Source organism: Mustelus asterias, chromosome 2 (genome assembly GCF_964213995.1).
Source record: "Mustelus asterias chromosome 2, sMusAst1.hap1.1, whole genome shotgun sequence".
NCBI classification, from domain to species: domain Eukaryota; kingdom Metazoa; phylum Chordata; class Chondrichthyes; order Carcharhiniformes; family Triakidae; genus Mustelus; species Mustelus asterias.
The window spans coordinates 147,703,215-147,722,820 of NC_135802.1; the positions used below are offsets into that span (position 1 = coordinate 147,703,215).

The window sequence follows — 19,606 nt, forward strand, 5'->3', positions numbered from 1 at the left end:
ACTATCACTCACCTATGGGCTGGGATCCGTGAAAATCTTAGACCTGGGGATAGGTGTCGTATCAGCAGGAGCCACTGCTGGTGGCACTGCCATTCAGTGAAGCTGCTGGCCTCTGACCTTTGGCCTCCGGCCAGCAGCTCTCAATGGGCGGAACTTCCAGTCAAGGAGTCCTTGTTCTCAGTGGGGGGCCGACTGCTGCTGCCCTGTTAAGTGCCTGAATGGCATCATACCCAAACTGATCATTTATCTCATTGCTGTTTGTGGGATCTTGCTGTGTACAAATTGGCTGCTGCACTTACCTGAAAATGACAGTGATTATACTTTGTAATTCACTTTCTGAGGAGCACTTTGAACCATCTGTGAAGGTGGTGCTGCATAAAAAGCGGTGTTTTTCTTTGTTTTAGTAAACTCTTTCATTACACATTAACCTCTCTGTAATAAACTTTTCCTTTGGGTTCTGGTGCCCCTCAGTTATAATCAAGCTGAGAGTTTAAGCACTGATAAAATGAAACTTATATGAGCCCCACTATATTCACGATACTTTGTCTCAGTTTATAATTTGTTGTTTCACGTGTCTGAGTAATATTTGCCACTTTGACATTGGAGCTAAATGCCACTAAAACTGGCCAGATGTAAGCCAATGGTTGCCACAGCATGTCTCAGCCAATGCCAAAGCTGGGGCTGGATGTGATCATGATGTCTTGACTCTTATTTTAAGGTGAATCAATGCTGCTTTGGAAGATTTCATTTCTAGCACCTTCTGTCTCTCACCTTCAGCCTCAAAGGTGCCTGATGACTTTCAGATTAGATAGGTTGACATTTTCCGGACTCCCTGCTTGGTCCATTTCCTGGCAAGTTGGCCAGATCTCCAATTCCCACCAGTACTTTATTCCTTTGTCACCCACTCCAACCCAAACCTTAGCACTGGCTTCAGGTGGAACCCGATCTTTCCAATCTTGGTGTCCTATCTGGCCCTGAGATGGGGTTCTCATGGCCACGTATCTACTCTGATGATAATCAAGAATGCCGACTTTCATCTCTGCACATTCACCTGTCACTGAGCCTGTCTCAACTCGCCTGCAGCTGAAACCTTGTCAGACGTACCTTTGTTATTTCCAGACTTGACTATGCTAATGAGAACATAAGAACATAAGAACTAGGAGCAGGAGTAGGCCATCTGGCCCCTTCAGCCTGCTCCACCATTTAATAAGATCATGGCTGATCTTTTCGTGGACTCAACTCCACTAACCCGTCCACTCACCACAGCCCTTAATTCCTTTACTGTTTAAAAATTCATCTATCTTTGCCTTAAAAACATTCAATGAGGTGGCCTCAACTGCTTCACTGGGCTGGGAATTCCACAGATTCACAACCCTTTGGGTGAAGAAGCTCCTCCTCAACTCAGTCCTAAATCTGCTCCCCCTTATTTTGAGGCCATGCCCCTAGTTCTAGTTTCACCTGCCAGTGGAAACAACTTTCCTGCTTCTATCTTATCTATTCCCTTCATAATCTTATATGTTTCTATAAGATCTCTCCTCATTCTTCTGAATTCCAATGAGTATTGCCCCAGTCTACTCAGTCACTCCTCATAAGCCAACCCTCTCAACTCCAGAATCAACCTAGTGAATCTCCTCTGCACTCCCTCCAGTGCCAGTACACTCTTTCTCAAGTAAGGAGACCACAACTGTACACAATACTCCAGGTATGGCCTCACAGGCATCTTATACAGCTACAACATAACCTAGCTGTTTCTAAACTCCATCCCTTGAGCAATGAAGGACAAAATTCCATTCGCTTTCTTAATTACCTGCTGCACCTGCAAACCAACTTTTTGTGATTCCTCACCTGGCTTCCCAAATTCCACTCTCCATAATTTTGAGTTCACCCAAAATTCTGCTGCTCATGTCCAAACTCACACATGTTCCGAGCCACCCATCACCCCTGTGCTCATTAACTTCGACTCCAGACCTGGCAACATCTCAGTTTTAAAATTCTAGTGTTCAAATCCATCCCTGGCCCATGTCCCTCCCTACCTCTAACACCCTTCCACCCTACAATCCTCAAAGTTCTCTGTGACCTTCCAATTCTGGCCTCCAGCATATCCCCATTTGAATTGTTCTATCATTGGTGGCCGCTCTTCAAGCTGCTTCGGCCAAAAATTCAGGAATTCCCTCATTAAACCGCTCTGTCTCTCTCCTCCTTTAATCTCTATTCCTCTATCCAATTTGACCACCTGTCTTTAAGATCTCTTTATGTTGGGTGGTGTCAGATTATGTAAAATGATGGGTGGCAGAGTGGGTTCGATTCCCTGCTTGGATCACTGTCTGTGCGGAGTTCTCCTCGTGTCTGCGTGGGTTTCCTCAGGGTACTCTAGTTTCCTCCCACAGTCCGAAAGACGTGCTAGTTAAGTGCATTGGCCAGGCTAAATTCTTCCTCAGTGTATCTGAAAAGGCGCCAGTGTGTGGCGACTAGGGGCTTTTCACAGTAAGCTCTCCGTACTCCCACAGTCAAATAAACAATTTGTAGTGCGACTGTTTACCTCGATGTCCATCATGGACCTGGCGAGTTGGTGAGGCCTGGATTGGTCCAGCGTAACCGAAGCCACCGTTGGATTTTGCGATGCAGCTGACGGCATCCAAGATGGCGGCCTGCACGGCTCACACGCGGCTGACAGCTTCCAAGATGGCGGCCCGCACGGCTCACACGCGGCTGAAGGCGTCCAAGATGGCGGCCCGCACGGCTCGCACGCGGTCCTACTGGGCTTGGAGGTTGATTTCGCCCTGCATACCTTCGCGTAATGGCCCTTCTTTCCACACCCGGAGCAGATCGCATCCTTCGCCAGGCAGTGTTGTCGGGGGTGCTTCCCCAGGCCGCAGAAGTAGCACTTCGGGCCTCTGGAGACTGCTGCAGCGGTCGGGTCATTGGTGAGACGTGGCGTGGCGTAGGCCTGCGGCCCTCCCGGGTACAGAGGTGGCGGTGACTGCGGCGTCTACGATGCACCCCCGTCGTCGGGGGTGTAGGCCTCGAGATTATGGAAGGCCACCTCTAACGAGTCGGCAAGCGCCACAGTCTTTTGTCGGTCCAGCCCACCCTGTTCCAGCAGTCGTTGTCGGATATAGTTCGACCTGATACCCGTGACATAGGCATCTCTGATTAAGTCATCAGTGTTTTGGGCGGCTGTTACGGCCTTGCAGTTGCAGGCCCTGCCAAGTGCTCGCAACGCACACAGGAATTGGTCGCCCGATTCTCCTGGCTGTTGTCTGCGAGTAGCCAGACGATGTCTGGCGTAGATTACATTAGACTGTTTGTTGCACTGGCCTTTTAAAAGTTCGATCGCGTCCTCGTAAGTTTCAGCGTCTCTAATCATCGAGAATACTTGATCGCTTACCCGGGCGTGGAGCACGTGTAGCTTGTCGGTTTTGGTCCGGACGACGGAGGCGGTGAGGAAAGTTTCGAAACATCGCAACCAGTGATCGAAGCTGTTAGAGGCTCCTACGGCTTGAGGATCCAATTCCAGTCTATCGGGTTTTAGTATCTGCTCCATCCCAAAACTTTTTGCGAATAAAATTGATGCACTACCAACCAAGCAAAGACTAGTTTGTATGCAAGAACAAATAGGCTTTTATTCGCAAAAGACTTGGAGCACACCCATGCTGATGAACTGGTCCAGAGACTGAGGCAGGGGGGTGGGGAGCAGTCACCTTTATGCCTGGACCAGGGGGGGGAGGAGTCTCAGGCAGGGCCGGCAGGGGCATGTCCGGGCATGTCACACACACACACAAGCAATAAGCTTAACAGTGGTTTACCACAACTTCATTGCAGTATTCACGTAAGCCTACTTTTAACACCAATAAATAAACTTTAAACTAATGCTCCTGTGGAGTGTCTTGGGATGATTTACTTCAAACCTTTCTCACATTTAACTGTGTTAAACATTGAATGTAAATGGAAATTGTTGCTTTCCACCTTGTTAAACCGTAGAACATGGAATGTAGTCAAATCACCCTGCAATTACGTTTCTCCTCCTGGGATGTAACAGGCTGCAATCCCTTTTGTGTTGCAGGGATGAGTTTTGGTTTCCTGCTGTGCAAGGCTACGCTGAGTGTTTGAAAAGTTTGAGAATAAGGAGAGGAAGTTGCATCAGTATGCATAATGAGAGAGCCCAGGAGTGCCAGGGCTGGTTTATCCAGCTCTCAGCTTTGTAGTTCCTCCTAACAACAGTTCAACTCCAGACCTTTTGAGAGTCATCTGCTGTTCTCTTGAATTATGTTCTTGTGGCTGGAAAAGTTAATAAACGAGAGCGAGAGAAAGAGAGCGACTGGAGAAATGACAGGAGATTTGTGCAAATGCAATTGGAAATGAGAAGGATACTGGAACAGAGCATGCAGTGGATTTTATGTTGTTTTGTGGTATTAGGTGCTGAACCTGTTTAACATGACTCACAGATCACAAGCGCCAAAGACCAGAACTGATAACCATTTGAGCATAAAGGTACGTGGAATAATAACACGATAGAAGGGTGCCAAAAGTAAACTCGAAAGTAAAACTGCAAGTGTTTGGTGTACTTTAACAGCAGAAGATAAAGTGGGTTAAAGTTGTTAATTTTCTGACTTAATCCTTTGTGAAAGTGCACAGTGTTTCTAACTACGGGGCAGCCTTTATCAAAAGGAACATAGATAACTATTTCAGACAATGTTGTTAAGCACATCTCCCGGCTTATTTAAGTATTGCTCTGTTCACAATTGTACCTCCTGGTTGACGCTATAAACAGTATCTCCAGTGCAGCATTGTGAGTAGAATGAGAACTGTTGCGTGCTGAGTTGGTGAAGCTGTCTCGGGACAGCGTTGCATTTTATTCATTGCCACAGTCTTGTTTTCTAAATGGAATACTTTTGAATGACTTTTGTTCATGTCCTCTTGTTACCGTGGAGTCGAGTCACGCAGTGCACCGAGGATTCAAGTCAGTTGTGAGTTTTAAGAAGGGCTGTTTATGCTTTTGTTTTGGCAGCAGGATGCTTTTCCCTTAGTGAGTTCTGACCGGGGAACTACACTGTGGATTCCCGGAGTACCCAGGGCTCGCTCCACCCCAGGTTCATCCACTCGGAGTTAACTTAAAGTCAGCCAAGCCAAAGTTCACCCACCAGGAAGAGCAGCATCAGCAAAGATATGTTTGATCGCAGCTGCCATAAAGTGGGAGTTGACGGAAAGACCAAAACGAATGACCGGCTGTTAATGGCCATTGACTTACTGGTTTGCCTAATTGACTGGAGATATTTAACGCTGTCACTTCATTCTGTAACCTCTGCTGTGTGTACAGCCACTTTAATTCAAGCTGTGTTTTAGTTTTGATTCTGGGAGATTGGCAGGCAACCCCTCACCACTTAGCATGCAATAACAACTTGCATTTATATAGCCCCTTTACTGTAGCAAACTATCCCAAGGAGATCACTGAAGCACCATCAGATAATAAAAGCACAATGGAAGCAAAATTTTGATTTGATTTAATTTGATTTATTATTGTCACATGTATTAGTGTACAATGAGAAGTATTGTTTCTTGCATGGCATCCAGGCAAAGCATACCGTTCATAGAGAAGGAAAGGAGAGAGTGCAGAATGTAGTGTTACAGTCATAGCTGGGGTGTAAAGAAAAGTCAACTCAGTGCCTAATACTGTGGATGCTGGGGATCGGAAATAAGAACAGAAAGTGCTGGAGTTTCAAAGAAGAGTCACGCTGACTCAAATTGTTAACTCTGCTTCTCTTTCCAGACACTGCCAAGCCTGTTGGGCACTATCTTCTTGACCATTCACACTAGGTTCCCGCTGCCAGCGAGGTCAGAGTACTTGGCGGCTAGCCAAACCTCCATTCGCTGCAGCGGGAAGGGAAAATCCCACCGGCGTGAATGGTGGTGACATTCCGGCCATTGAGCTTTTCCGGCACTTTCTGTTTATATTTCACCATCGGTTAGAGATAGAGCTTTCTGGCTCCCCAGTGTTGGATTTGGGGGTACCTCAAAATTGTGCTGGGGAATCCCTCTCGGAGGTTCCCTGGTAAGGGTTTACCCGACAATTGTCCAGAAGTGGTGACTTCACCCTGGGCAATTGCACTGGGCTGGGAACCATCTGACAAAGCAATTTAAGTTGTTGACTTCAGATGGTTCTGCCAGTTTTACCCTCACAGTTATTCTGAAAGAGTTGGAAGGACAAAAAGCACTTCTAACTTCAGAGTGGCTATTTTAAAAACACAAACCGAGCCTCGCAGGGGACAACCCCCACACTCCTGACCTCCCCTATGGGACCCCCTCACATCACACCACCCTCCCCCCAGCCAAGTTAGCACCCCCAATCTTTCGACCTGTACCCACCCCCTCTCAATCTCACCTGGCCCAATCCCACACTGGCCCAACCAGCCCACCCGACCCGAACAACCCGCCCCCCCACCCCAGCTTGCCTGCACCCCCTCACCTGAAGTCTGACATCACTCCATGTCTGTCTGACTCCCCCCTTGATGTCCAACAATCCCCCAATGTTCGACTATCCTCCTCTCATGTCTGAACATCTACCCCCTCCTAATGTCAGATCCCCTATATCCAAACTCCGCCCACCTCCCACCCCCATCTCCGGGTCCCCCCCATGTTTTGATCCCCACCCCCACTGATATCCAAACCCCAATCCCCACGTCCCTTTCACTTGCCTGAGAAACGTATCTTCTCCCTTTCAGTCCTGTTACACACCGTAATGTTGTCAGAGTGTGGATATCGGCCTGTGATGCCTGACACAACAAACGCAACCAGAGAAACAGCTGAACCTCTTGAAAAGATAATAAGACAAGTGACCAATTCCATGGGAGGGTGTCTGAGAGGTGGAAATTGAGGGGGATTTAGGAGGTAATTCCAGAGCTCGGAAACATAGATAGCTTAAATGCATGGTTGCCTACGCTGGAGCACAGGAGACCAGTAATGCATGAGCCCATGGAGCACATAGGTCTCGGAAAATTGTGGAGGTTACAGAGATAGTGGAAGGTGCGGCCATGTAGACAAGAATGAGAATTTGAACATCATGGTGGACTGGGAGCCAAATAGATCAATGAGCAAGGGGTGATGGATGAACGGAACTTGACAGGGCTTAGGAAATGGGTAGCAGAGCTTGGGGTGTGCTCAAGTCTATGGCTCGTGGAAGGTGGTATTCTGGCCATGCGACCATTGGAATAGTCACATCTACAGTGCAATGCATCTTCTTTAAGCCCATCACAGAGCTAAGTTTTCAAGCGTGCACAGATTCTCCACTGGGACTCACACCCAGAGCTTCCAGCTCAGAGGTAGGGATGCTATTCACTGCACCACAAGGCCTCCCAACAAGGACAGCAATGTGAAATCCAGCGGGGGGGGGGGCATCAAAATGCCCTTCACATTGCTGTGCTGCTCTGGGCAAATGCTTACCATCTCTTGACTCATTTAATTTACTGACAGCACCAGCCCTGACATTAGGGCTGAAACATAAACTGTTTCCTGGTGAGATGCATCTCTTTTTGCAAACATCGTGGGCTCCAATAAATGTTGAAGGGATTGTTTGAAAGTTCCGACACTGCAAACTTCCCAAACTTTGCATTCACTGATTTTGATCTGCACATAGCATTTCTTGGAAGTGTTTTCTTTCCCGGTGTTTGTTGTGTAGAATCCTGTGTGTTCTGACAAGCTCCAATTCATACCTAAAGCTTTGGCACACTTGATTTGATTTAAATGATCACTTTGCAGCCTTCCCTATCCGAATTTGTCAACATAGCTATGTTTCTTCTTTGTTCTGTTTTCTGCAGATCTGCTCATGGAGTTATTCTTGGTTTACTGTTTGATAAAGGTGTTTTTACACCAATGTTTGCTTACTTTGCATCCAACGAGATCACACCCATAAGAAAAGTTTTCTGCCTTCGCATCATTAAGTAATTCTGTAACTGGGACCAGAAAGCTGAACTGAGTGGTGGAAATGTGGGAAACAATCTCCTGGTGACTGAACATTGAAAATAGAAGCAGGAGTAGGCCATTCAGCCCTTTGAGCCTGCTCTGCTATTTGCCGTGATCATTGCTGATCATCAGAATTAATATCCTGATCCTCCTTTTCCCCATATCCCTTTAGCCCCAAAAGTTATATCTAATTTCTTCTGGACATCACACAATGTTTTGACCTCAACTACTTTCTGTCATAGTGAATTCCACACATTCACCGCTCTCTGGGTGAAGAAATTTCTCCTCACCTCAGTCCTAAAAGGTTTACCCCTTATCCTCAAACTATGTCCCCTAGTCCTGGACTCCCCCACCATTCTTTCTGAATCTACCTTGTCTAACCCTGTTAGAATTTTATAAGTTTCCATGAGATCCCTTCTCACTCTTCTAAATTCCAATGAATACAATCCTAACTGACTTAGTCTCTCTTCATATGACAAACCTGCCATCCCAGGAATCAGCCTGGTAAGCCTTCGCTGCACTCCCTGAATAACAAGGACATCCTTCCTCAGATAAGGACACCAAAACGGCACACAATACTCCAGGTGTGGCCTCACCAATGCCCAATTTCAGTAAAACATCCCCATTCCTATACTCAAGTCCTCTTGCTATGAAGGCCAACATACTATATTAAACAAGCAGAATGTAACAATGTCTTTTAATTGCTAACAGTAAACTGGGTTCAGTTGAACAGAAGGTTAAGGGGAATAATTTTTAACACGGTGCTGGATTACAGGAGTTGTACCCCAAGATTGAAAGTATACAAACAAGCAGTAAGCGTAAGACTGACATTTTACTAAGTTCAATTTACCCGTGTATGAGATTCTTGAGAAGCTGTTTGCAAAAAAGAAAAACATTTTCGTACACAGTTCATGAGTGGGTAGTAAATCAGGAGAACAAAGCTTTTAGCAAATATGGGACTTGTAAACTACACAACATGAGAGAGATTCAGTTGGCTATAGAAAGACTTACAACAACAAAGTCTTGCAATAGACCACGCAAAAGGAACAGCAGACAGTGTGGAATAATTTTGTGTGGTTCAATGTGCGCAAACCATGGTGCTTCCTCACATCTCGAAGGCCTTGAATTCTCCTCGCCTCACCAGGCTGATTCCAGGGATGGCGGGATTGTTAAGAGATTGACGAGGTTAGGATTGTTTTTGCTGGAGTTCAGACGAATGAGGGGGGATCTCATAGAGACTTATAAAATTCTAACAGGACGAGACAAGATAGAAGCAGGGAGGATGTTCCTGATGGTGGGGGAGTCCAGAACCAGGGGTCACAGTCTGGGGATTCAGGGTAGACCATTTAGGACGGAGGTGAGGAGACATTTCTTCACTCAAAGTTAAAGTTAAAGTTTATTTATTAGTCACAAGTAAGGCTTACATTAACACGGCAATGAAGTTACTGTGAAATTCCCCTCATCGTCACACTCCGGCGCCTGTTCGGTTCAATGCACCTAACCAGCATGCCTTTCAGACTGTGAAAGAGTGGTGAGCCTGTGGAATTCATTACCACAGGAAGTAGTTGATGCCAAAACATTGAATGTATTCAAGAGGTGGCTGGATAAAGCACTTGGGGCGAATGGGATCAATGGTTATTGGGAGAAAGCAGGATTAGGCTATTGAGTTGGACGATCAGCCATAATCGTAATGAATGGTGGAGCAGGCTTGAAGAGCCAAATGGCCTCCTCTTCCTCCTATCTTCTATGTTTCTATGAATTACCTCTTGTGATTTTTTTCTCCTCAGAATGTTGTGTTTCTAAGTCCGCTCCACGATGTGATATTAATAACGTCCCATTCAACTTTTAGCTGCTGGCCACCCTAGTTCTGGCCTTGGAAAATAGGCGACCCACAGCGGCAATTCCATCAGGGTGTGTGGCCACCTGCCTGCTCGAGTGAACTCTCCGGTAGACCTTTAAATGGTTGACTGGAATTTCTCATGACAGGGAGGAGGTTGTTAACATTTGGAAATAGGCATTTTTGGCCTATTGTAGGAACCTGATTGCAACATTCAAGGGTGAAGCAGGCACAGCATGAGCCAATTTCTCAAGCATTGAGGCATCTTAAAGGGACAGCAGGAGGCCTCTCCGCCAACCTTTCCTGGCAGTCACTTGTTCAGAGAGAAAACATGAAAAAAACACTTTGCGACGAAGGTGTGGTAAGGTGTTCCATCTAGCAGTCCATGGTCTGTTCACCATTTCTGACATGACAACACTTCAAAAGGAATTTATTGGGTGTGAACAGCATTGGGATGGCCTGAGGTTATTCATTAAAGGCTGCCAGAAAATTGGGAATTCCTTATGTCAAAGGTAGCGGAAGAAATTTGGAATCGCTATCATTAAATGAATGACATAATCATTTAGGTTATACTGTTTCTCAGCCTATTGGCTAAGATCAAGCGTTGGATCAAGTCCAAGAAGGGGTGTAATGTCTTACCTTGTCAGCTTGGATCTTGTTTGTCTCTCTTGTGGGGACCATGAATTGGATTCAATTGGAATTTGTATTTGGTTTGTGAGGCAAGCACTATAAAGATTCTATGATTCAATGATTTGGGTTTGCCCGGTCAACCCTGAGCATTGGCTTTTTAACTTTCAGGATGAAACGTAAAAAAAATACCGAAGAAGACTTTTCTGTTTTAAAACTTGCCTTCAAAAATGTTTTAACAACTTTTAATTCAATGAATAGATAGATAATTAACGTATGCCACCTTCGGCTATCATTTTAATTTGGCAGGTAATTAAAATTGTAATGCAATCTTCTGATATTTGATCGGGCAAATAGAGAACCGACTTCTCCTGGCCGGGGGGAACCCAGAAGATGGGGACATAGACTTAAAATTAGAAATAGACTGCTAAGGATAGTGGTATGACTTCATAGAATCCCAATCATAGAATCCCTACAGTGCAGAAGGAGACCATTTGGCCCATCGAGTCTATACCAGCTACATTCCCACCCAGCCCCTATCCCCATAACTCCATGCATTTACTCTAGCTAGTCCCCTGACACTAAGGGGCAATTTAGCATGGCCAATCCACCTAACCGGACATCTTTGGACTGAAGCACTTCTTCCTACAAAAGTCATGAATTTTTGGAACTCCTTCCCCCAATATGCTGTGGAGGCTGAGGGTCATTGGAAAACTTCAAAATTGTGGCACGGAGCTTTTTGGCACATATCCCCCACCGCTCCCCCGTGGTGGGCAACGCAGGTGGAGAAGGTAGTCAAGAAGGCATACGACATGCTTGCCTTCATCGGCCAGGGCATTGAGTTTAAAAATTGGCAAGTCATGTTGCGGCTTTATAGAACCTTAGTTAGGCCGCATTTGGAAAATAGTGTTCAATTCTGGTCGCCACACTGCCAGAAGGATGTGAAGGCTTTGGACGGGGTACAGAAAAGATTTACCAGGATGTTGCCTGATATGGAGGGCATTAGCTATGAGGAGAGGTTGGAGAAACTTGGTTTGTTCTCACTGGAACGACGGAGGTTGAGGAGGGACCTGATAGAAGTCTACAAGATTATGAGGGGCATGGACAGAGTGGATCGTCAGAAGCTATTTTCCCAGGGTGGAAGAGTCAATTACTAGGGGGCATAGGTTTAAGGTGCGAGGGGCAAGGTTTAAAGGAGATGTACGAAGCAAGTTTTTTACACAGAAGGTGGTGGGTGCAAGGAACTCGCTGCCAGGGGAGGTTGTGGAAGCAGATACAATAGTGAGTTTTAAGGGGCGTCTGGACAAATACAGGAATAGGATGGGAATAGAGGGATATGGTCCCCGGAGGGGTAGGGGGTTTTAGTTCAGTCGGGCAGCATGGTCGGTGCAGACTTGGAGGGCCGATGGACCTGTTCCTATGCTGTAGTTTTCTTTGTTCTTTGTTATTTAGATGCAATGAGCCATTGGTCACCAGTGGGATCTTCCAGTCCCACCAAAGGCTTTCGCTTGGCTCGCTCAGCCTGCTGTGAGGGGGTTGACTTTGGCGAGACCAGAGGGTCCGGCTGGTGGGAGGGTCTGGAAAATCCCACCCTGAGATGTTTGTTATAAGTAGGGGCATTAAGGGTTATGGAACCAAGATAGGTAGGCTGAGTTAAGATACAGATCAGCCATGATCTATTTGAATGACAAAAGAGGCTCAAGGAGCTGAAAGGCTCACTCCTGGCCTTTCCTGTTACATTCCATCGTTTCTTTCACCAGCTGTGAAGGGCCATTTGCTTAACTGCACAGAATATGGCATCTCAATATTATCTTTCAGCATGTCCCAGTGAATCACTTGTATCAGAGATACATTAACACACTTATTAACCCAACTTGCACAGATTTAAAATTGGGACTATTACTATTGGGACTATTAATCCCACATTAAGCAGTACAAATATTTCAAGAGTTCCGCTCTGCACATCTGTCAGTCAACACAACCATTAAACGCGAAATGTATCAGTAGGAAATAGTGTTGGATTCAGTGAAGTTTACTTTCAGATGGACCTCATGAACATTTGCAGACAGTTCCCCTCACTTTTTAGCAACCTGTGTGAATGCACAATGTGGGGTTAGTCTGAACTAGGTAGACTGAGAAAGACTTATATTTTTAAAGCACGTCATTACATCTCCTGGAAATGTCTCATGGTGCTTCGCGTGCACAGGAGATACTTTGAGACAGTCCGTCCGTTGCCAGCTGTCTGCTACCTAATCAACTGGTGCATAGCGCGATCCCACAGACAGTGATTGGGCAAAAGTCCCAGTTCACCTGCTTTAGGTGCTATTGATGGATTGGAGGAATGTTGGCAAAATCATTGAGAGAGCACTTTCAGATCCTTGTTGGTTCAATCTTAGCCAAACCAAATGTTCCAGAAACAGGGAGAAATCTGCTCCTTAAATAGCGCTCAAGGTAAATCTTACTGTCCACCACTACAGGCAGGTAGACTATTAGTTTGAAGATTTCAGGAGAAATTCAAATCGGGCCAGTTACCCCCAAGGAGAGAATGTCCAAAGGTAATGGAATGGCCTGAGGCCTATTTGAAATGAGGCCTCGGCCTTCATCCACATATTCTACAATAAAATACCTCGCATCTAGACAGCACATTTAAAGTAGTAATGTACTTCACAGATGTAATCAGACAAAATGTGACATTAAGCCACAAATATTAGATCGATACCCAAGTATGAGTTTCAGTAACCAAAAGCAGTAGATTTTTAAAAAGTGATTTAAAAGAGGTCTAGGGAGGGATTTCTAGAGTTATGCCTTAGATGCCACAGCCACCAATAGCGGAGCAAAGAAGGTGGAGATGGCCAAAAATTCTGGCCTATGGATCTGTAAAGGCCTCACAGCTCCAGCGACCCAGGCTCAATTCTGACCTCGGGTCACTGTCTGTGTGGAGTTTGCATGTTCTCCCCGTGTCTGCGTGAGTTTCCTCCAGGTGCTCCGGTTTCCTCCCACACTCCAAAGATGTGCAGGTTAGGTGGATTAGACTTGCTAAATTGCCCCTTAGTGTCCCAAGATATATGTATGATATGGAGATGCCGGCGTTGGATTGGGGTGGACACAGTAAGAAGTCTCACAACACCAGGTTAAAGTCCAACAGGTTTATTTGGAACCACGAGCTTCCGGAGTGCTGTTTCTTCATCGGGTGAGTGGTAGTGAATGACTCATCTGATGGGCGGCACGGTAGCACAGTGGTTAGCACTGCTGCCTCATAGCTCCAGGGACCCGGGTTCGATTCTCGGCTTGGGTCACTGCCTGTGTGGAGTTTGCACATTCTCCCCGTGTCTGCATGGGTTTTCTCTGGGTGCTCCGGTTTTCTCCCACAGTACAAAGATGTGTGCGTTAGGTTAATTGGCCATGCTAAATTGCTCCTTACTTTCCTGGGATGTGTAAATTAGAGGGATTCGTGGGGTAAATTTATGGGGTTGTGGGGATAGGACCTGGGGTGGGATTGTTGTTGGTGCAGTCTCGATTGGCCGAATGGCCTCCTTCTGCACTGTGGGGTTTCTATGATTCTATGAAGGAGCAGCGCTCCAAAAGCTCGTGATTCCAAATAAACCTGTTAGACTTTAACCTGGTGTTGTGAGACTTCTTATTAAGATATATGTAGGTTAGGTGGATTAGCCATAAAAATTGTGTGGGGTTACGGGAATAGGGCAAGGATGTGGGTCTGGGTAAGATACTCTGTCGGCGAGTTGGTGCAGACTCGATGGGCTGAATGGCTTCTTCAGCACTATCGTGATTCTATGATCCGATGAATCAGGAGGTGAATCACACGCTATTGGATAACCAGCCTTTGATCTGCTCGGGTAACAGCTGTATTTATATGGCTGGTCCTGTCGAGATTCCTTCAAACTCTAGTTTGGTCTTTTACATGATACCAGATTCTTAACCTTGTGTGTAGGATCTACTGCTTTGAACTAATGGACTAATGATGTTGGTTGCCCAATTATCGGTGTTGAATTCTTCACTTTCATCCAATTGCATTGTCAACGTGAAACCAGTAACTGATCTCTTAGCCAAAAAGTAAAATAAAAACACATTAACATCTGTTAACTTTGGAGGGGATGGCCTCTTATTCATGACAATACTACTGCCAGATTAGAAGCTGTTATCAACTGACATGTAAAGGGTTGGCGAAGCTTCAAAACCAGACTTTTATATTGCTCAAGAGTTAGTGGGAAAAAGCATCTTGATCTCTGCCCCTGAGGAAAGGTGACAGGTTTTCACTGGGATAGGCAGTGATGTACAAGAGAATCATGTGCGGAACCTGTGGTGTTAACACAGCATAGTAGGAAACACTACCCTGGCGATATGAACCACTCTGATAATGCAAAGCGCCACTGATTTGCTGGGCGGTTGGGAAATAATAGGGGTGCGAGCCAAATTGGATAGCACAGGCACAATGGGACAAATGGCCTTCCTCTATACTGGGAGATTCTTTGAGGGGCATTTTACGTGATGATGGTAGCCCTGCCCCAGGCTTAAAAGCCTGTGCGAGTTGGCCTCCATGCCGCCAATTGCCCCACAGTTATTTAAAGGCCTGCTACTTGTCTCCAGGCGTGACCTCCGCCCCCACTGGGTAGGATGTCCTGATTCCGAGAGCTGGCAACCAATAAAGTGCCCAGCAGGTTCTCTCGTCCCAGCTGTGCCACCCTAGCTGGCAACAAAGCTGCCAGGTTTTACTTGGTGACTCAATCCTGGCATCCACTGCTGTGGGTAAAATACCAGTGGCAGCAGGAGGAGAGTGGCCAGTGATGGCCTCAATTAGCTGACAGATAAATGGGCCCCTGGCGCAGCCCCCACTCCCCTTTACGAGCAGTGGATGGTAGGCGACGGGAGCAGCACTGCTGCCATGGTACCCAATTTTGAGTTAAGTTTAAACTTTATTTATTAATGTCGCAAGTAGGCTTAACACTGCAATGAAGTTACTGTAAAAATCCCCAAGTCGCCACGCTCTGGCGCCTGTTCGGGTACACTGAGGGAGCATTTAGCACGATCAATGCATCTAACCAGCATGTCTTTCGGACTGCGGGAGGAAACCGGAGCACCCGGAAGAAGCCCACGCAAACATGGGGAGAACGTACAAACTCAGCACAGGCAGTCACCCAAGCCGGGAATCGAATCCGGGTCCCTGATATTGCGAGGTAGCAGTGCTAACCACTGTGCCACCATGCCGCCCACTTCCATCCCCATCTCCTTCACCAACCAGCCTGCTCCCAGGGTGGGCTGATGGGTGACAAGAACGGGGTCAATGGTGTACTATTGCACCTTACAATTTACTGTGCTATACTGCAGGCCATTCTGCATAGTACCAATAGTGACCATCCCTCTGGCGCTTCACTCTCCCAGAGATAGCACGGTAAAATTGACTTATGAAGCTAAAGACAGCGGCACGGTGGCACAGTGGTTGGCACTGCTGCCTCATAGCGCCAGGGACCCGGGTTCGATTCCTGGCTTGGGTCACTGTCTGTGTGGAGTTTGCACATTTACCCAGTGGGGTAAACCGGGTGCTCCGGTTTCCTCCCACTGTCCAAAGATGTACGGGCTAGGTGGATTGGCCAGGATAAATTGCCCCTTAGTGTCAGGGGGACTAGCTAGGGCCTGGGTGGGATTGTGGTTGGTGCAGACTGAATGGCCTCCTTCTGCACTGTAGGATTCTATGATACCCTACGGCCTGTCAGATGTACTGCAGCTCTGTGTCTGCCCGGCTGCTTTACAATGATGCTTCAATGAAGTGTGGAAACTGTCCTTAAAGAGTGGAGACTAAGTCGTTTTCTGAGCCAATTGTTTATCTCGTTGTTGGCGACACAGGAAGCACCTGCCCCTGGGTCACATGGTGTCATTCAGGCTGTGTCGGCTTCCACTGACCATTCATTTGGCGCATTTGCAATGCGCCTGTCATCAAGTCCCAGCGAGTGTAATTTTGCAAAGTTTCAGTTGAATGCAAATCGTGGAGCCTGATCTTCTCAGACGGAAGTTATTGCTTGTTGTTTTTCCTTTTTAAGGAGGATGCTGTAAGTTCAGTTGATTCCAGACTGAGTGTTCTGAAAGAAAACTATCATTAACTGTCAGACGTCAATCGGGAAACGAGCCAATAGTCTTGCCTGGAGGATATTTAGGTCTCTAGACCGGAGATAAGAACGGGGTATCACCCAGTCAAGTTCTCCGACTGGTTTTGGCTTACTTAAGGGTGTTGATAGGTTGCCTGTTTTCTTCTGACGATGCTCAGTACTTATGACCGATCCGGTGTGGGCCACAGGTGTGGTGTGAGGGGAAGGCCATTGAATTTAGGAGCTACAACAACAACTTGGATTTATATTGGCCTTTCAATGTAGTTAAACATCCCAAGGCACTTTGCGGGAGCGTTATCAGCCAATATTTGACACTAGGTCACATAAAGCGACGCTATCGGCGGCACAGGGACCTGGGTTCAATTCCCGGCTTGGGTCACTGTCTGTGGAGTCTGCACATTCTCCTCGTGTCTGCGTGGGTTTCCTCCGGATGATCCGTTTCCTCCCACAGTCCAAAAGACGTGCTCGTTAGGTGCATTGGCCGTGCTAAATTCTCCCTCAGTGTACCCGAACAGGTGTCGGAGTGTGGCAACTAGGGGATTTTCACAGTAACTTCATTGCAGTGTTAATGTAAGCTTACTTGTGACACCAATAACTAAACTTTAAACTTAAACTTTGAATGATCCATAGCTTGCTCAAAGACACAGGGGCGAATTTTCCCATCTTTCCCACCACAGGAATCGTAGTGGGCGAGGGCGGACTGTGGAAAGGTCCATTGACCTAGGGTGGGATTTTCCGGTTTTGGGTGAATGTGGCTGGAAAATCCCGCCCGCTGCTTCTAATGAACGACTTAAAGGAATAAGGATAGGTAAAGAGACAGAGAGGTTTACGGAGGGAATTCCAGAGATTAGGGCCTATTGGCAGCTGGGAGCACGGATGCCAAGTAGCCGATGGAAATCAGATATGTGCAAGAGGCCTAAATCGGAGGAGTTCAGAAGTCGTGGAAGTTTATGGTTTTCAGTTTGTCAACATTGCAAATGCTGCTTGCAAACAATGCTCTCTCGATAGTCGATTGGTGCAGAATTGTTTGCCTGACATTCCTCAGCAATGAGGAGCCCGCTCCCTGTACATCGCATTGAGAGACTCCACGCACTGCAGTTGCTGCAAGCATTTTTTCAGCTGTCGTTCCTTTCTCCAGTGACAAGGGTACGATCAGATGGTGAAAGCAACTGCTTCAGCAGTCATGACAGGAAGCCTAAAAGATCCAAATCACCTTTGGCTAAGAAACAGGGAAGTTTTCTCAGAAATCCCCTCTGTGAGTGGATTGTAAAGCCTCCGGAGACAGCAATTTCACCTGGCTTGCTGCACTGCATCTCTGCCAAGGTAAGGAAGATAGGCATTATTCAGGCGAATCCTTTCAAACAGTGAGGGCCTCGCACGCTTGTAAATTGATCGCAAGTCATTGGCATTGTAATTCAGTCATATGTTCCGCATTGTCCCTGTTAATAACAATTATAGTACGGCATTAAAATGAACTGTTAAGTCAACGGACCAAAGCACCTCTTCTGTGCTGTACGATTCTATGAATTAGATTTACTTAATCTTACCTAAAACCCTGCTGTGAACAGAATTTTGGTCTGTCCGGATCTATGTCATCTGGTAGGAAAGAAAATAGTTATCTAGTGTCTTTCATGAGCTTGGCACATGGAGTCAATGCAGCCAGTGAAGTAATTTTTAAAAGTGTATTCACTGGCAGCACTGTGGCACAGTGGTTAGCACTGCTCGCCTCACAGCGCCAGGGACCTGAGTTCAATTCCTGGCTTGGGTCACTGTATATGTGGAGTTTGTACGTTGTCCCCGTGTCTGCGTGGGTTTCCTCCGGGTGCTCCGGTTTCCTCCGGGGAGACTAAATGCCCGATTAACACGTTAAAACAGGTGTCAATGGGAATCCCAATATTTAAAGTAAACAGATGGAAAATCCACCCCCCCCCCCCCCTCCCACAGATCAGACTGCACTGATGTGACTCAGTGACACTGGAGGGTCCATGGGTCCCACAGCATGGTGCTGTACATGGAGACCACCTCAGCATGAAGATGGAGAGCAGGAACTGGTCTGCACTGGCAGAGTGGTGAACAGCACATCAGGAGCAGCGCAGCACTGTGGCAGGAAGACTTTGATCCACTCATTTCAAAGCCTCTGGCGAACCTTGTGCATGTCACCCTTTAGCAATCGAGTTTTAGATCAATGTCATTTTCCACTGGCGTGACCCAAGATTGGAAAGCCTTTAAGCTGTTTTAATGAGCATTCATGAGATGCAGATTAATGCAAATGACATCCCACCAGCCATTGGGATGACTGACCCACCATTAACACATCATTGAGAGAATTGCAACGTGATTGTACACTGGTGGGTTTCCGACTTTTTGTCTCTTGCTAGATTCTTTGCTCCCGCGTATTGATAGTAGTCTGTTCAACTCGGTGTGTCAACAATAAGGTGGTTACCAATTTTAATCGCTCGATCATTGGTGGATATGTCTTCATCTCTCTAGGGCCCAAGCTCTGGAATTCCTGCCCTACACCTCTCTTCCTCACTTTTCCCCTTTAAGACACTCCTTAAAACCTACCTCATTGACCAAGCTTTTGATCACCTGGACAAATATTTTATTGCTTGACCCATTTCATAATGGCCCTGAAAAGCACCTTGGGACATTTTATTACGTTAAAAGTTCTATATAAATATAAGTTGTTGTTCTATGAAGTTTGGGATGTTCTGAGGTGATGACAGATGCTGTATAAATGTAAATTATTTACTTCCTTCTCTGAATTTCATTGGCTTTTGATAGTTTCCAAATACAATATTCCAATTGAATGTTGAGTAAGAATCTTGTGTGTCCTTTTGACTTGTGGAATGGGTGGAATAGCCAAAATGTTTGCCTCATCTGTACTCAATGTTAAACGTTGTTTAAACCTTGGCTGTTTGCTCCTCTCACTAATATTAGTCAGCACTGTAAGAAGTCTCACAACACCAGATTAAAGTCCAACAGGTTTATTTGGTATCACGAGCTTTTGGAGCGCCGCTCCTTCTTCACCTGATGAAGGGGCAGCGCTCCGAAAGCTTGTGATATC

The 19,606-nt window shown here is 46.4% G+C and overlaps 1 protein-coding gene across 3 annotated transcripts in view; it reads left to right on the forward strand.

The window, feature by feature from the left end:
• Positions 1–19,606, forward strand: part of plekhg4b (pleckstrin homology domain containing, family G (with RhoGef domain) member 4B) — a 210,802-nt gene that overhangs the window by 19,556 nt on the left and 171,640 nt on the right. For 2 of the 3 annotated variants that reach the window (XM_078198300.1, XM_078198309.1), the window contains exon 1: positions 4,267–4,491. The exons of the other annotated variant lie outside the window; for it this stretch is intronic. In XM_078198300.1, coding sequence (XP_078054426.1) covers positions 4,435–4,491 — 57 coding nt within the window. In that variant the 5' untranslated portion in view covers positions 4,267–4,434. Of the gene's footprint in view, positions 1–4,266; positions 4,492–19,606 lie in introns of those variants that run through there. 3 annotated transcript variants of the gene reach the window in all.